The 15556-nt window shown below is 38.0% G+C and overlaps 1 protein-coding gene across 6 annotated transcripts in view; it reads right to left on the reverse strand.

The window, feature by feature from the left end:
* The window catches only part of RABL6_2 (Rab-like protein 6), a 52818-nt gene extending 37666 nt beyond the window's left edge, over positions 1-15152 (reverse strand). For 2 of the 6 annotated variants that reach the window (XM_051218860.1, XM_051218861.1), the window contains exons 1-5: positions 15107-15152; positions 14917-15063; positions 13048-13249; positions 10651-10757; positions 8213-8377 (exon numbers count right to left, since the gene is read on the reverse strand). In XM_051218860.1, coding sequence (XP_051072445.1) covers positions 8213-8377; positions 10651-10757; positions 13048-13171 — 396 coding nt within the window. In that variant the 5' untranslated portion in view covers positions 13172-13249; positions 14917-15063; positions 15107-15152. Of the gene's footprint in view, positions 1-8212; positions 8378-10650; positions 10758-13047; positions 13746-14916; positions 15064-15106 lie in introns of all 6 variants that reach the window. The other 4 variants (XM_051218863.1, XM_051218859.1, XM_051218862.1 and 1 more) reach the window with 4 other exon arrangements.
* Positions 15153-15556: the final 404 nt, after the last annotated feature.

Here is a 15556-nt window from a genome sequence, read left to right on the forward strand (position 1 = left end):
AATCACAGTGAAGTGCTGAGAAAAGGACCTGGCCGTCATGATGGGAGACTTAAACGCCAAAGTTGGAATGGACAACATCGGATATCAAGATACCATGGGACGACATGGATTGACTAGGAGAAACCAACGAGAATGGTGACAGATTTGCAAACCTATGTGCATTCAACAAAATGATTATAGACGGCACAATATTCCTCCATAAACACATACATAAAGCTACATGGGTCTGGCTCACCGGATCGCACTACGCACAATCACATCGATCATATTTGCATCACTAAGAAATCAGGTCAATGAAAGACGTGAGAACTAGGAGAGGAGCTAACATAACTTCAGATCACCACCAACTGGTGGTTGCCAAGATGAAATCGAAGATAAAAAAGCATTGGAAAACTGCACAAATAGCATGACAGAGGTTCAATACAGTCTTTCTTCAAGATACGGACAAACTCAACAACAGGTTCAAAGCCCTACAAGTTCTACTTAAAGAAGACGAAACTACTATGGAGAATAATTGGAAAAGGATCAAAGAAGCATTAACTTAACATATAAGGAGGTTCTGGGTTGCAAGAGGCATTATCATAAGGAAAGGACCTCTATCGACAAAATTCAAGAAAGGAAGACCAAGAAGACAACGATTAACAATAGCCGAACAAGGGCAGAGAAAGTCAAGACACAAGCTGAATACAGAGAAGCAAACAAGCAAGTGAAAAAGAGCATTAGAACTGATAGGCAGAAATACGTGGAAGACTTAGCAACAACAGAGGAAAAAGCTACAACAGAAGTAAATGTCAAACAACTATGTGAAACGACGAAGAAACTGGAGGGGAAATATAATAAACCAGAGAGACCGGTCAAGGACAAACAAGGAAAGTCAATCACTGAAATTTGAAGGCATCTGAACAGATGGATAGAACACTTTGAGGAACTCTTGAATAGACCAGCTTCATTGAATCCACTGGATATTGAGGCAACACACACAGGCCTTCCTTTGGATGTCACTCCACCAACGATCGAAGAAATCAGGATGGCCATGAGACAAGTCAACACTGGGAAGTTAGTAGGACCTAACAATATAACAAACGAAGCACTGAAGTCAGACATGGAAGTAATTGCAAACGCGCTCCACGTCCTATTCAGGAAGATTTGGGAGGAAGAACAAGTGACACGGCAGACTAGAAAAAAGCATACCTCATCAAGATAACAAAGAAAGGAGATCTGAGCAAATATGAGAACTACAGAGGCATCACACTACTGTTAGTACCAAGAGAAGTTTTCAGAAGAGTGTTGCTGAGCCGGATGAAAGACTCAGTAAACGCCCAACTTCGAGGTCAACAGACCGGATTCCGTAAGGATTGATCGTGAACAAACCAAATCGCGACACTACGGATAACTGACTAATGCTTTCTCATAGTCAAGAATTTTTATTTATTTATTTTAACACATAGATATTGGTACAAGGAGGCACCAAATACATATGCGCCACGCAAATCTCATTCGATATGTTTGAGGGCTGTGATACTGCTCGAGTACCCAAACCGGAGCAGGTGGTTTTCTTAGGGGGCCACTCCCCGAGTTTCCGACCTAAAGGTCTGATCCACAAGGGAGTGGAGCATCGTAAGGAGATGCAGTCCCATGGAAGCCGGTGATCAACAAATGGTTCATACGCCATTTGTTCCCTCAGGACCCTGAAGCCCATGTGCACCATTGGTTTTGGATCCGATTAAAGCGCCGAACATACGTTTTTCGTCCTCTCATTTTCGTAAACAACACCCCCACCACGAGAAGACTTCCCCGACAGAGGCTGTATACGCGTGGCCGTGTGAGAGCACTTTTCGAGGGAGAGCGGACTCTTCCCACTCTCGGCCGTACCAGGGCATTTGGGGGCAGTCAAGAAAGTTTATGTACAGTGACGAGTTCCATTAAACTGATTGTTAAACGGCGTGGATAGGAGGACTTTATGGAAACTTCAACACTAAGGTATAGCTGAGAAGATCTTCAGTATAATCCGGAATTCATAGGACAGACTACACTGCAAGGTCGTGAATGGAGCACAGCTGACAAACTCATTCCAAGTAAGCACCGAAGACAGACAAGGCTGCTTACTCTCTCCCTTTCTCTTTTTTATGATGGTTGGCTGGATCGTTAAGACCTCCATATCTCAGTTGAAGCACGAAATACAATGGACAGCTTGGATGCAACGGCGCCCAAACCAAAACATGGCACAAGTCCATGAAGTCACTGACAAGTGGACTGAGTCATGTTGCTAGGTGTAGACTACCTGGTTGGGGACCGCGAGATGATAGCAACCGATGGTTAGAGACCCTGAATGACATGGCTCGAAATCGTTTGCAATGGCGCAGGTGCATCCACTCTCTGTGTTCTCCCAAATTCTAATCTTTTGAATTCTTCATGTCCCTTTTTCCTCTTTCCAAATTTATTTCACTGGATTATACTCTTTAAATAACATCTCCAAACCCTAATCTTCCCGATTACTGCTTATACTCTTATTACCTCTACCACTACGGGATTTGAATCGACAACTGCATCTCTGTGCTAATGTGGTGTGGCAACTCAAACTGATGTACGTACGTACGAAGTTCTACGTTGTTACTGACTGACTGACTGATGCAACTAGACGATTTGGATTTTGCAGATGACCTGACCCTTCTATCCCACGCACACACACACACCAACAAACGTAGTTCAAGACAACCGGTGTAGCATCAGTAGGCCTCAACATACCTAAGGGAAATAGCAACATCCTCAAATACAACACAAAGAACACCACCCCAGTCACACGATTGAGAAACTCCGGAAGATGTGAAACTCTTCACGTACCTGGGAAGCATCATCGCTGAGCAAGAAGGATCGACTGTCAGAATCTTCAATACGAACGTCAAAACAGTTCTACTGTATGGAGCTGAAACTTACTTACTTACGCCTGTTACTCCCAATGGAGCATAGGCCGCTGACCAGCATTCTCCAACCCACTCTGTCCTGGGCCTTCTTTTCTAGTTCCCTCCAATTCTTGTTCATTTTTCTCATGTCTATTTCCATTTCTCTTTGGTCTTCCTCTTTTCCTTTGACCTTCAGGATTCCATGCGAGGGCTTGTCTTGTGACGCAGTTGGGTGCTTTCCTCAATGTGTGTCCTATCCACTTCCAGCGCTTCTTCCTGATTTCTTCCTCCACTGGGATCTGGTTTGTTCTCACCCACAGTACGTTGTTGCTAATAGTGTCCGGCCAATGGATCTGAAGTATTTTGCGTAGACAATTGTTGATAAACACCTGTATTTTCTGGATGATGGCTTTTGTAGTTCTCCAGGTTTCTGCCCCATACAGTAGAACTGTCCTGACATTTGTATTGAAAATCCTGACCTTGGTGTTGGTTGACAGTTGCTTTGAGTTCCAGATGTTCCTCAGTTGTAAATATGCTGCTCTTGCTTTGCCGATCCGCGCCTTCACATCTGCATCAGATCCACCCTGTTCATCAATGATGCTGCCCAAATATGTAAAGGTTTTTACATCTTCCAAATCTTCTCCGTCAATTGTGATTGGATTGGTGCATTCTGTGTTGTATCGGAGAATCCTGCTTTTCCCTTTGTGTATATTGAGACCTATTGCTGCTGAGGCTGCTGCCACACTGTTCGTCTTCTCCTGCATCTGTTGTTGCGTTTGGGATAGAAGGGCCAGATCGTCTGCGAAGTCTAGATCATCCAACTGCATCTTAGATGTCCATTGTATCCCGCGCTTCCCTTCAGACGTTGACGTCTTCATGTAGAGTGATGAATTCCATTCAATTGATTGTTCCACAATGATCCGTGGAGTTGCGATTTGGTCTGTACACGATCTATCCTTACGGAATCCTGCCTGTTGGTCACGAAGTTGGGCGTCTACGCAGTCCTTCATCCTGTTTAACAATACCCTGTTGAAGACTTTTCCCGGTATTGAGAGAAGAGTGATGCCCCTGTAGTTATCACACTTGCTGAGATCGCCTTTCTTCGGTATTTTGATCAGAAGTCCTTCTTTCCAGTCTTTTGGTACTTGTTCCTCATCCCAAATCTTATTGAAGAGAATGTGGAGTATCCTTGCAGTTGCCGCTACGTCTGCTTTTAGTGCCTCTGCTGGGATGTTGTCTGGTCCTGCTGCTTTTCCACTCTTGATTTGTCTGATGGCCATGCTGATTTCTTCAATTGTTGGTGGGCCAACATCGATTGGGAGGTCCGTGGGTGCTGCTTCGATGTTAGGTGGGTTCAATGGGGCCGGTCGATTCAAGAGTTCTTTGAAGTGTTCTATCCACCTGTTTTGTTGCTCTTCAATGTTGGTGATTACCTCGCCTTCCTTGCTTTTCACTGGTCGTTCTGGTTTGCGGCGATTTCCAGAGGGTTTCTTTGTCGTGTCATACAGTTGTCTCATGTTTCCTTCTCTTGCAGCCTTTTCCGCCGTCGTTGCTAAATCTTCCACATATTTACGTTTGTCGGTTCGGATGCTCCTCTTCACTTGTTTGTTTACTTCTGTGTATTCAGCTTGTGCCTTGTCTTTTTCTGCTCTTGTTCGACTGGTATTGATTGCTGCCTTCTTGTTCCTCCTTTCTTGAATCTTATCCAGTGTATCAACAGTGATCCATTCCTTGTGATGGTGCTTCTTGTGACCCAGGACCTCATGACACGTTGAAGTGATTGCCTCTTTGATCCCCTTCCAGTTGCTCTCCACAGTAGTTCCTTCTCCATTGAGTAGATCATGAAAGGCCTGGAACTTGTTGCTGAGGACTATCTTGAATTTGTTGAGTTTGTTAGTATCCTGAAGAAAGGCCGTATGGAACTTTTGTGATATTGTCCGCCCCATTGTCCAGTGCTTCTTGAGTTTCAATTTCATCTTGGCGACCAGCAAGTGATGATCTGAGGCTATATCAGCTCCTCTCTTGGTTCTCACGTTCTTTATAGTCCTCCTGAACGTTTTGTTGATGCAAATATGGTCGATTTGGTTTTGTGTAGAGTGATCCGGTGAAGTCCATGTGGTTTTGTGTATGTGTTTATGTGGGAATATGGTGCCGCCTATGACCAGTTTATTGAAGGCACATAGATTTGCAAATCTCTCACCATTTTCGTTTCTTTCTCCCAGTCCGTGTCGTCCCATGATGTCTTCATATCCAGTGTTGTCCGTTCCAACATTGGCGTTGAAATCTCCCATCAGAATAGTCAGGTCCTTTTTTGGGCACTTCTCGACGATTGACTGCAGCCTATTGTAGAATTGATCTTTAGCGTCTTCATTGTAGTCGTTGGTAGGCGCATAGCATTGGATGATGTTCACTGAAATACCCTCTTTCTTTGTTTTGAACGAGGCTTTGATGATCCTTGGTCCATGAGATTCCCATCCTATAAGTGCATTTTGCGCTTGTTTGGACAGCATCAATGCAACTCCTTGTGTATAAGGTGCATTTTCTTCTTCATGGCCGGAGTATAACAAGAGCTCTCCTGTAGTTAGTCGTTGTTGTCCAACTTGTGTCCAATGTGTTTCACTGATCCCAAGTACCTCTAGGTTGTATCTTCTCATTTCTGCAGCAATTTGGAAGGCTCTTCCGGTGTCCCACATTGTACGAACATTCCATGTACCTAAATAAATGGTTGCTCTGGTTGTCAGAAGGGGCATCGGCCTCGTAACTTCCGAAGGGATTCGGCTTTCATCATGAGGCGTCATAATTCTTCTAAATGAAGACCTTCTGACTCCCAGGGCAGAGTTTAAAAGGTTTGAATAATTCTTTCTGGTTAGCGTTTTTTTAGCGAGTTAGTTTTCTACGGGATGGGGACGCTAACCCCATGCCCAACCCTCCTCCTTTATCCGGGCTTGGGACCGGCAGTAGCCCCCGGAGGGACTCCAGGCGGAGTTAGCTGAAACTTGGAGAACTAAAACAACCATCATCAAAAAGGTATAAGTATTTATAAATCATTTACTACACAAGAGACTCAATCTACGTTGACCGGAAACAATCAGCACAACCTATTATGCGAGAGAACAAATCAACTTATAACTGAAGAGAAAATTAGGAAAAGACGTTGGAGGACGCTTCTTTTACTTTAGGATGTGTAGAAACTATGATTTCATTCACGGGTTGATTTTACAACTGTATTATATTTTTACTCTAGTTTTAGTGAATCGTTCTTATGCGTAAGGAAATGCAGCTTAGTTTTACTCAAAAGTTGGTAAAAATTCTCAGTTCATATCAACCAGCATTAGTGTCTGCTTGGAGTAGAACTGATTTCTTATGATATTTCGTTGAAATATTTCACCTCCAATAGCTAAGTACTCTGCAAATTACTGAACAAAGCCCACGAACGGACAATGTCAGGCATCTGGAACGTAAAAAAAACTGCCACTCAAGACCAAAGTCAGAATTTGCAGTACAAACGTCGAGACAGTTCCGTTGTATGGAGATGAAACTTGGAGAGCAACTAAAGCAATTGTCAAAAAAGTACAGGTATTCATAAACAGTTGTCTATGCAAGATACTCCAGATCCGTTGACTGGATAGCATCAGCAAGAACCTACCCTTACAGAGAGCAAACCATGTTCTATCTGAAGAGGAAATTAGGAAAAGGTGCTGGAGGTGTGTAGGACACAAATTGTGGAAATTATCAAACTATATCACAAAGCAGGTCCTAGCTTGGAATCCTGAAGGCAGAACAAAAAGATGCAGATCAAAGAACACAGTGCGCCAGGAATTGGATGCAGACTCTGAAAAAATGAACAAAACTTGATAACAACTGGAAAGGAGAGCCCATGACAGAGTTAGTTGGAGAATCCTGTTTGGAGGCCTATGCTTCACAAGGGGTAACAGACATAGGTAAGTAATCTAAAAACTCAGTACCAAGTAGCCCTAAATCAATATGGAAGTAACCCCTACTAATGATAAGGAAACTAACATGAGATTAATAAAGAGGGAATTAGATTCTCTTATCAGTATACTTTATTCAAGTAGCTAACTGAACACAGGAAGGTGGTAATTTATAAACTAAATCATTACTGAAGAAAACATAATGATATTTCTTTTTGAATTGTATAAAGCTTTTTTAAAACAGTAATTAATAGTAACTACTTAATGTAAATGGATTTAAACTTGTCTTGGAACATAATTCCTAGTACATATATTATTTATATTCAAGCTAGATCAGGATGATTGGATAATTTGAGCATGGTAAATTATAAGAATTTATATGTAAGCTTGATCCCATTTAACATACCTTTTTATTACATTGAAACTTACTAAATGTAATGAACATATAATTATGCATCTTGAAGACAGTCCCAGTTAAAAAAATATGTCAAACAGTCTGTGTGTTAAAATAATTACTAAGCTGAACATTACAGTGAATTTATCTGAAGTAGGATCCCTCCTGAAACAAATATTCCCTTCTTGCTCCTCCCCTAACTTCACCAATATAACAATGGTCTTGAGAAAATACAAGTTAAGCAATAGTTTAACCGAAGTATTCTATTAAGTACTTGATTTGAAATTAAATGCGAGTGTAAACCTATCATGAATAAGTCTAAAGAAGTGTTTCTGATTTTCGTAGTAGGTGACACAGGTTACGAATATTTGATGAGGTATCCATTTCTTCAAAATTACAGATATATTCATAATTTAAATTACGAACTGATCTTAGTTGGGTCTCCCTGTGGTGGATGCTGCTTATGCTGAAAAATATAAGTAGTAAGTAGCACCAATCGAAAGTGCAACATCTGGTAGTAGAAAATTAAAGTGAAGAGAAGAGGGAGGGAAACAAAGAGGAATTGGAATAACAACCGAATTTAAAGGATGGAGAAATATGTACAGGACAACTGATGGAAGATGTGCAAATAATGTATTTAATGTATGATGTTTACATTTTGCGAAAGCACTAAGTAATTTGCATAAAAAATAGTTTTCCCCATCAAGTCATCATTCACTACATCACCATAGTAGACCTGGAAGCACTGGACGGCAGTTCCGTCCTAGTTAGAACTTTTAAGCAGTGCCCATCCACAATCCCGCATTTAGGGATTGAATCCAGGACATTCAGTGGTGCTTACCAGTAAGTTTGAAATCTGAGTGTATGGCATCCTGCTGACTACCTAGAATCAATACTCATTGAAATACACTAAACAAAATTGACACAATTTGACACAGTTACTAATAAGTAATATAACATGAAAACTTAAGAAAATAATAACTCACAGCCTGTCCACCAATATTGATAACAGGTTGGCCTTTTGTTAGTTTATTGAAAAACTTCAAGCCTTTCGAAGCGCTACTCCTAGGTTTACCTTTATCAACAACATCCCAAACTTCTACTTTAATTACACTTTGGGAATTCTGATGATTCCAATGAATGTTAGCCAACTGTCGAATGAAAATAATATCCAATGGATAAAATTTTTAATATGATTTATTCAAATAATATCAAAGTGTAAATCTAACGGTCAAAAACGGTAATGTTATTAAGGATTAACTTGAGGATGCTTTAATTATAACAAAGTATTACGGTACATAACTAGGTAACATTCACGTGGAAATGTTACAAAACGTTTCTATCCTGAAATTACTTGTTGGTGTTGGCACGAGACTACACATCCAACAAAAAACTCTATAATCATTACATTTTCCAAAACCTAATAAACCCTATACATGAGGGATTATGAAACACCGAAAGGCGGGGGATAACACAACTAAACTCTATGTCAAAAAAATCGGAAATGAACATTCAGTGGAATGTGGGGATTATATAAACAGGAACTGTGTTAGTGAAGCACTGGACACAATATCGTATAATGATCCAATTTGGTTAAAAAACGTGACCACAATCTAATATTAATCATTGTACGGTTCAACTACTGAACTTACTTTGTAATGTAAACAGGGAAAACTAATATTTAAATGAGTTTAGCAACTACGATACGCTAGAATTTTCCAACATTGAACAGAGTTAAAGATACAAACATGATTAAAGAATCAACTTTTAACACCTACACTAATTTGTAAGAAGACAGACACAATATGACAGTTTTAAAGGCGTATTTACAAAACCACTTACATAATGTCTATTAGTGAAAGTAATGTATGGTTAGGTAATCCTATGTACACACAATTATTTACAACAAAATTTCAGCTTCATCAATTTAAGACTATTACTTATTACGGGGCACTGATTATATGACTTTGTATTTGCCCTTCAAATAATTGACATTTTATTGATAAGTTGCTTTAAAAACCATAGCTCTGATTTACTCATATTTTTGAATAGTTTTCGTAAGTTTGAAACTTTGTGCACCCTTAGTTCATTTCTAACTTACACCTACTCCTACCAGTTTAGCACACAAATGTTGCAATTACCAAAATCGATGAAGGTCTGCAATCATATCATATCTATATTCAATTACTTTATACTTAAACACTAGGATTGTTTATTTGTTGATTGTAATATACACGAGATCTTTTAAAGATTCTTTAATGGAAGTCTTTTACATTTGTAAGACAACACATAGAACTAGTGCGTAATACATTCACTTTGACAAGCATTCTAATATTTTAACTGCAGCATAGGTAATATAATTTGGCAAAAACTAAACTTTGTGCTTACAAAGAGGTTCCACCAATGCATCAAACTGATAAACCCCTAAGCTTAGTGATAAACCCATTCAATCACATCTCCTCATGTTAAACTGGGTGGTGATGTATATCAGTCTTGAAGCAACATACTGCGATTGGAAAACGAGGAGCATATTCCGAAATTCAGATTTTATTGCCTGATATATCTACACGATACTGTATTAATTTTTCATAGTTACAAGTCAATACGAGGACCAAAGGTAAAGGGTCAACTTCTGATAAGTTTGTGGGAAGAATTGATATAATTAAATAAATATTTTTCAGTATTTAATGAATCGGTCAACCAACCATGTGGTCAGAGGTCGACAGAACAGAAATATGAATGAAGGCATACTGTATGCAAATAATAATAATAAAGCATTTACATTATGTGCAACTGGTTTAAAAATACTTCCATAATCAACTCAAGAATTTAAAGTAATTAGTCCCTTTGGTAAATTTGGATGCTGTAAAAAGAAGACGAAGATTGCCAGAATTATGTGATGTGTAAAAACAATACACTTTGAACAATCTGATCACATCAGTCAGTCAGCTACAACGTAGGACCAGGCACATATGTGCATCGGTTCAAGTTGCCATATCTCATCAGCACAACAAGATGAACACCGGATTCGTTGAAGTAGTTAATTCAGTGGTGGTAATATATAAAAGAAAGATTGCATATAAGGACATAGTACAAGAAGAAAGAGTTAGTCGTGAGGGGGGAAGAAATATGGATATGTGTAGAAATACATTCGTACTTACGCAAGTGAACCGTGCGTGAAGAATTTCCGGTATATATACTATGTCTAGTTAACCTTTTACTTTTTCGTATATAAATGTTCATAACAAGTATATGTGTGGTCAGATTGCTCGAAATGTATTGTGCTAATATAACACATAGTTCTGATAATATTCGTCTTCTCATTACAGTACCCAAAGATGTTTTACTATAATATTTCATCTACTTTTCTAAACAGTAAGATATAATTATTAGGATTTTAACATATAAGCAAAAATAAAGTTACTTGAATCTCATTGGATGGGATGTATTCTTCTTTAAACTGTTCACCCTTCAAGCGCGAAAGTAAAGCTGACTTTCCAACATTACGATCACCGCGTATAACAATTTTCACTAAAAATATAAGTAGTTTAAATTTCTTAATTACTAGATTCATATAATACTGAACCACTATGACCGATTTTTACGCCATCGATGGCAAGTATCTTGCGGTCGTCCCCGAATAAGCAGTTAGAACCTACCGACATGGCTCAGAAAGACAACCAAATAATTTCGCCTTGCTTTGTCTGCTCGTAGTTTTCCAATCTACTATTATGTTGACTGACATTATATATCAGAGTAGGAGGTGGCATGCATAAACCATGTCTTGACCAACTCGGCTGACAAAGGTTTATAGCCTTATTGATGAATTTAGCTTTTTTATTTAGTATTCTGTTCATAACCACACAATTATTCACTTTTTGGTTCTAATATGTGCGACTAATACCTTTGATCAAATATTTTTAGCCGAAGTGTGTATTTTACTTTCATGAGTGATGTTTGTAGCCTCATGGTAGCAAAGAGTGAACTATTGTTGTTAGTTTCCGTAGGAGCATCCCGTTTATATGTATGTATATATATAAATACTTTTACTTGATTCTCCTCTAATTTTACCTTAATCAGTACTAAAAACTACACGAGATGTCACTGGTTACTACCCGTTTGTCAATTAGCGTCAACAACTCATCCTGACAAGAAATCACTCGTTTCCTTATTGAGATGAATCCAAAACAAAACGTTCTATGCATCATTTTAGGAAAATAACAACCCATTAAGTGTGCTGACGTTGAATTTTCTAGTAATCTGGCGTAAAGTAGCGAAGACTAACGAATGTTATTCAGTACTAGGCACTTATCAACGATAGCAGTGAAGGTAATAGAAACCAGTTTAATGCGAGGATGCAATCCATCCTACAGAAATATTCAGTAAAAGAACTGAACATCCTGGTAGAGAAACTAATTTTTGAACTCAGATTGGACAATACTTTCAGGTTTTCAGTGGTGGTCTAACATTGATCGATTCATGATCTCAGTCATTGTTGAAGTAACTGAAAAGATATTCCCAATTCTCTTTAGAAAGATTCTGGAAGGAGAACAAGTACCAGAAGGTTGGAAAGAGGTACACCTCGATACCTGAAAAAGTCATCGCTATCATACAGAACTTATACGATGGACTACATTGCAAAGTTGTGCATGGGGGAAGCTCACAGATACTGGTGTTAAACAAGGCTACTAACTATTACCTTTTCTCCTCCTGTTAACTGCTGACTAGATTATGAAGGCCTCTGTTCCAGAAAAACAACATAACATAGTGAAAACCTTGAACACATACGGATGCTTTGGACTTTGCAGATGACTTAGCCGTTCTATCCCATACACAACAACAAATGCAGATAAATACAGCCAATATAGCGGAGGACTCCTCAAAAATAGACCTTAACATTCACAAGGGAAAAAGTAGGATGTTGAAGTACAAAACAGTGAGCATCAACTACATTACACTTGATTGGGAATCTCTAGAACAGGTAGGAGTCTCCATATACCTGCAGATTTTTATTGATAAAGAAGGAGGATCTGATGAAGATGTGAAGGTACGAATCGACAAAGCAAGGACAACATTCCTACAATTGAAGGATATCTGAAACTCAAAAGAACTGTTACCTAAAACCAAAGAATTTTCAACATGTTTTAAAGTTTTATTGTATGGAGCTGAAACTTGAAGAATTGCGACTATCACTAAAACAGTGAAGGTTTTGTAAATATATGTTTACGAAAGATACTCCGGATCCACTAACCGCAGACTATCGACAATAGCCTAATGTGAAACAGAACAAACCATTTGAGGAAGAAATTAGGAAAAGCCAAACGTAGATAAAACATGCTTTGTGGAAGCCATGTAAAATTACATCGCAAGATCTAACTTAACAAAGGGAAAAGAGGAAAACCAAAGAGCATATAACGCCGAGAATCAAAGGCAGACATTAAGACTATGGGCACCAATCGGCAACAACTAGAAAGGATCCCAGCACAGAGTTGTTTGAAGAACCCTGGTTGGTGGCCTACACACTGTGTAACAGGCCTCAACAAAAATAAATATATATAATAAATTTGAGGTCTGATGAACTACATCCAATATTTAGAGTTCGAATTCACTGACAAAGAGCTCTAGATATGGATAATTTATCTATAAATAATCTTTACAAACTTGAATATAAGTAATATTCATAGCGAGATTTCAAATCACAGAATTTAGTTCTTTAGTCAGTCGGATGTACAACCAGTGAAGTGTCAATTAAAAATGTAGAAAAAATGGTAGTGATGATAAAAGTAAACATTTTAATTTTTATGCCAATTCCTAAACATACTATTATAGTCGACTCCATGAGAAAATTTCTCTTGTAAATATTCACCAATAGGCTGTATATCGGCAGATGAATACCTTTTGGTAGTTGATTCATTTTTATCCCACCACTTTCTAGCTAAAGACATGCTAAGCAAAAATTCGCAAGTTCAGTAAAGACGTTTATTTTCGATTTTGTACAAATAGTTTTGGCAGTAAGTACGGTACTACAAGTCAAATAAAAAAATGGAAAATGAAGGGGTATACGTCAAAAGAAATTGTTACACTTAGGTATACGAATAAACAGTACTACATAAATTCAACCACATGATTTGCAGAGATCCTGTTGGTTTGGGGATGGTTGACTTTAATTGAAGATTAATATCGGTTGAGGAAATTTGATGGGAGGGAGGCTAAACAAATCGGCACTAGATTTAATAAGTTTGAGGATAGTTGAACTACATTGTTTAACAACTATAGCGATGATCTCTAACGCATCCATTTGATGACAAGTATCCAGTATATGATACGATATTGTATTACTTAAGAGAGTGTAGATTTTGAGACGACAACTTTTAAAATGTAAGAAGATTTTACAAGATAACCACTTTTTCATTTTACTTGTGCTATGATATCACGTTAACAGGAATTAATACGTTAGAAAGCACGGGGTCTCTTGGATTATTGAAATTATACATTAATTCCGAGATTTTGCAGATATTTCTAAAAAAAAGGATAAGTATTTATATACCGTCTCTAAACTAATTTACTCTTCCTAGAAGTTGACTTGACAAAGTAAATGAGTTAAATTCATTTGTGATTAAAGAAAATAGCACACATAAAACATACCTTATGCACAATTAATTATGATAAATAACAGGATAGTGTGATGCTCCCAACCAATGGAGCAGGGGTTTAAGCTTCTTCAAGATAACTCCATACTGCTTGCTTAACTACAGTGTATCAGCATCTAACTTTTCCCATATAGGGAAAAACAGAGAAGCCAAAAGCTTCATAACTGGTTACATCAATAACAAGGTGCTTTAAGGTGTAGATTTTTTACGCTAAACGTTGTGAACCATAACAGGACTTATATTAAATCCTAAAAGTATTCGAGTCTCGTTTTTCACTAAATATAAGGTTTCTACAGAATTTCGGAGGAGTTACGTACATAATGAATTACTTCGGAGGTTAACTTCAAAAGGGCAAAACATTTTTTATAAAATACAGATCACACAAAGTTTGTGGTGATATTGTGACAAGCTATTACTCTAAATAGTATTTTTTCTGCATATGACTAATAAATCTACTATATTTTACAAATCGGTAAACATACGGTTCCGTTGATCATACGGTTCGTGCTAATTGCAACACAAACAACACATACGTGAAAGTAGTGTATTTCGGAAACACGTGAACTTTCTAAGGGAAAAGCAGATTGTATAGTGGAAGCATAAAGAAAGAGTATACATCTGGGAAAAATAGACTTTAAGAGGAATTTCGGCAAGCCTTTTACAAAAAACTTTTTTCAGCACAGGTTTTCTATTAAAATTGAGGAGAATGATTTTTCGTAGTTTAATTTTCCAAAATTCTCCCCAAAATAGATTGTTTGAACAGAGTTATATGGGGACTATAAGTAAATATAAACTGTCTTGCTGTTTATTCGGTTATCCCATACATCAAACTACCAATTAAAGCATGTTCTAGACATACTAGCAGTCTAAATAAATTATTTAGGGACTTTGTCGCATATTTAGGTGTGGACAAATCAATATTTTTTGGATAACTCCCCGTCGATATTAGAAAACTCATCTACAAGTAAACATTTAAACGCATTTTCAGGTTAAAGACTTTGGTTCGACATTCTGTAAGAATAAAAGAGATTTAGTATTACCTGAAGTTAGCCCCATAGGGCTAACTTATAAGAAAACAATGGGGTCCGCTTATATATTTAAGTACGTTCTTGCGGCTTGACATGTCTTGAGTAGTTATTCACTTAATTTTAAAACTTTTTTCCGAACAAATGTCAGGATTGACCATTCTATGAAAGCGTTTAAAATGTTAATAGCTTCTCACAAACCTACAAACTTAAAAGAAACGTACGTTTTCGTAATGACGGGAATGTTTGTCATGTACAATGGCTTAAAATGGTTTCAAATGCTTCTGAGTGTAATAGGGGAAGCTTTAGCTTAACGGGCTTCCGTATCTAGTAGCATTGGATCGCCAATGTCTCCAGGTGAGAAGCTAGGTATATTTAACAATGGTAGAGAAAAAGTGTTATTAAACTATAGTGAGATACTGTCTTTAAGAATATATCAAGTTTTCTCTTAGAAGACTACTGGAAAGTCTCTTATATTAACTGAGCAGGCAGTGAATTTCAGTAGTTGACTACTCTTAAGGAGTAGAAGGTGTGTCTACAATCCGTTCTGCTGTATTGTTTTCGGGTGTTACTTCTAAGGTACTGAGTTTAAGCAGATGTTTAAGGGGTGTCAAGGAGTGTTAGGTTGTTGTAATTCATGAGAAACTCAGCTCTA

Source organism: Schistosoma haematobium, chromosome ZW (genome assembly GCF_000699445.3).
Source record: "Schistosoma haematobium chromosome ZW, whole genome shotgun sequence".
NCBI lineage: Eukaryota > Metazoa > Platyhelminthes > Trematoda > Strigeidida > Schistosomatidae > Schistosoma > Schistosoma haematobium.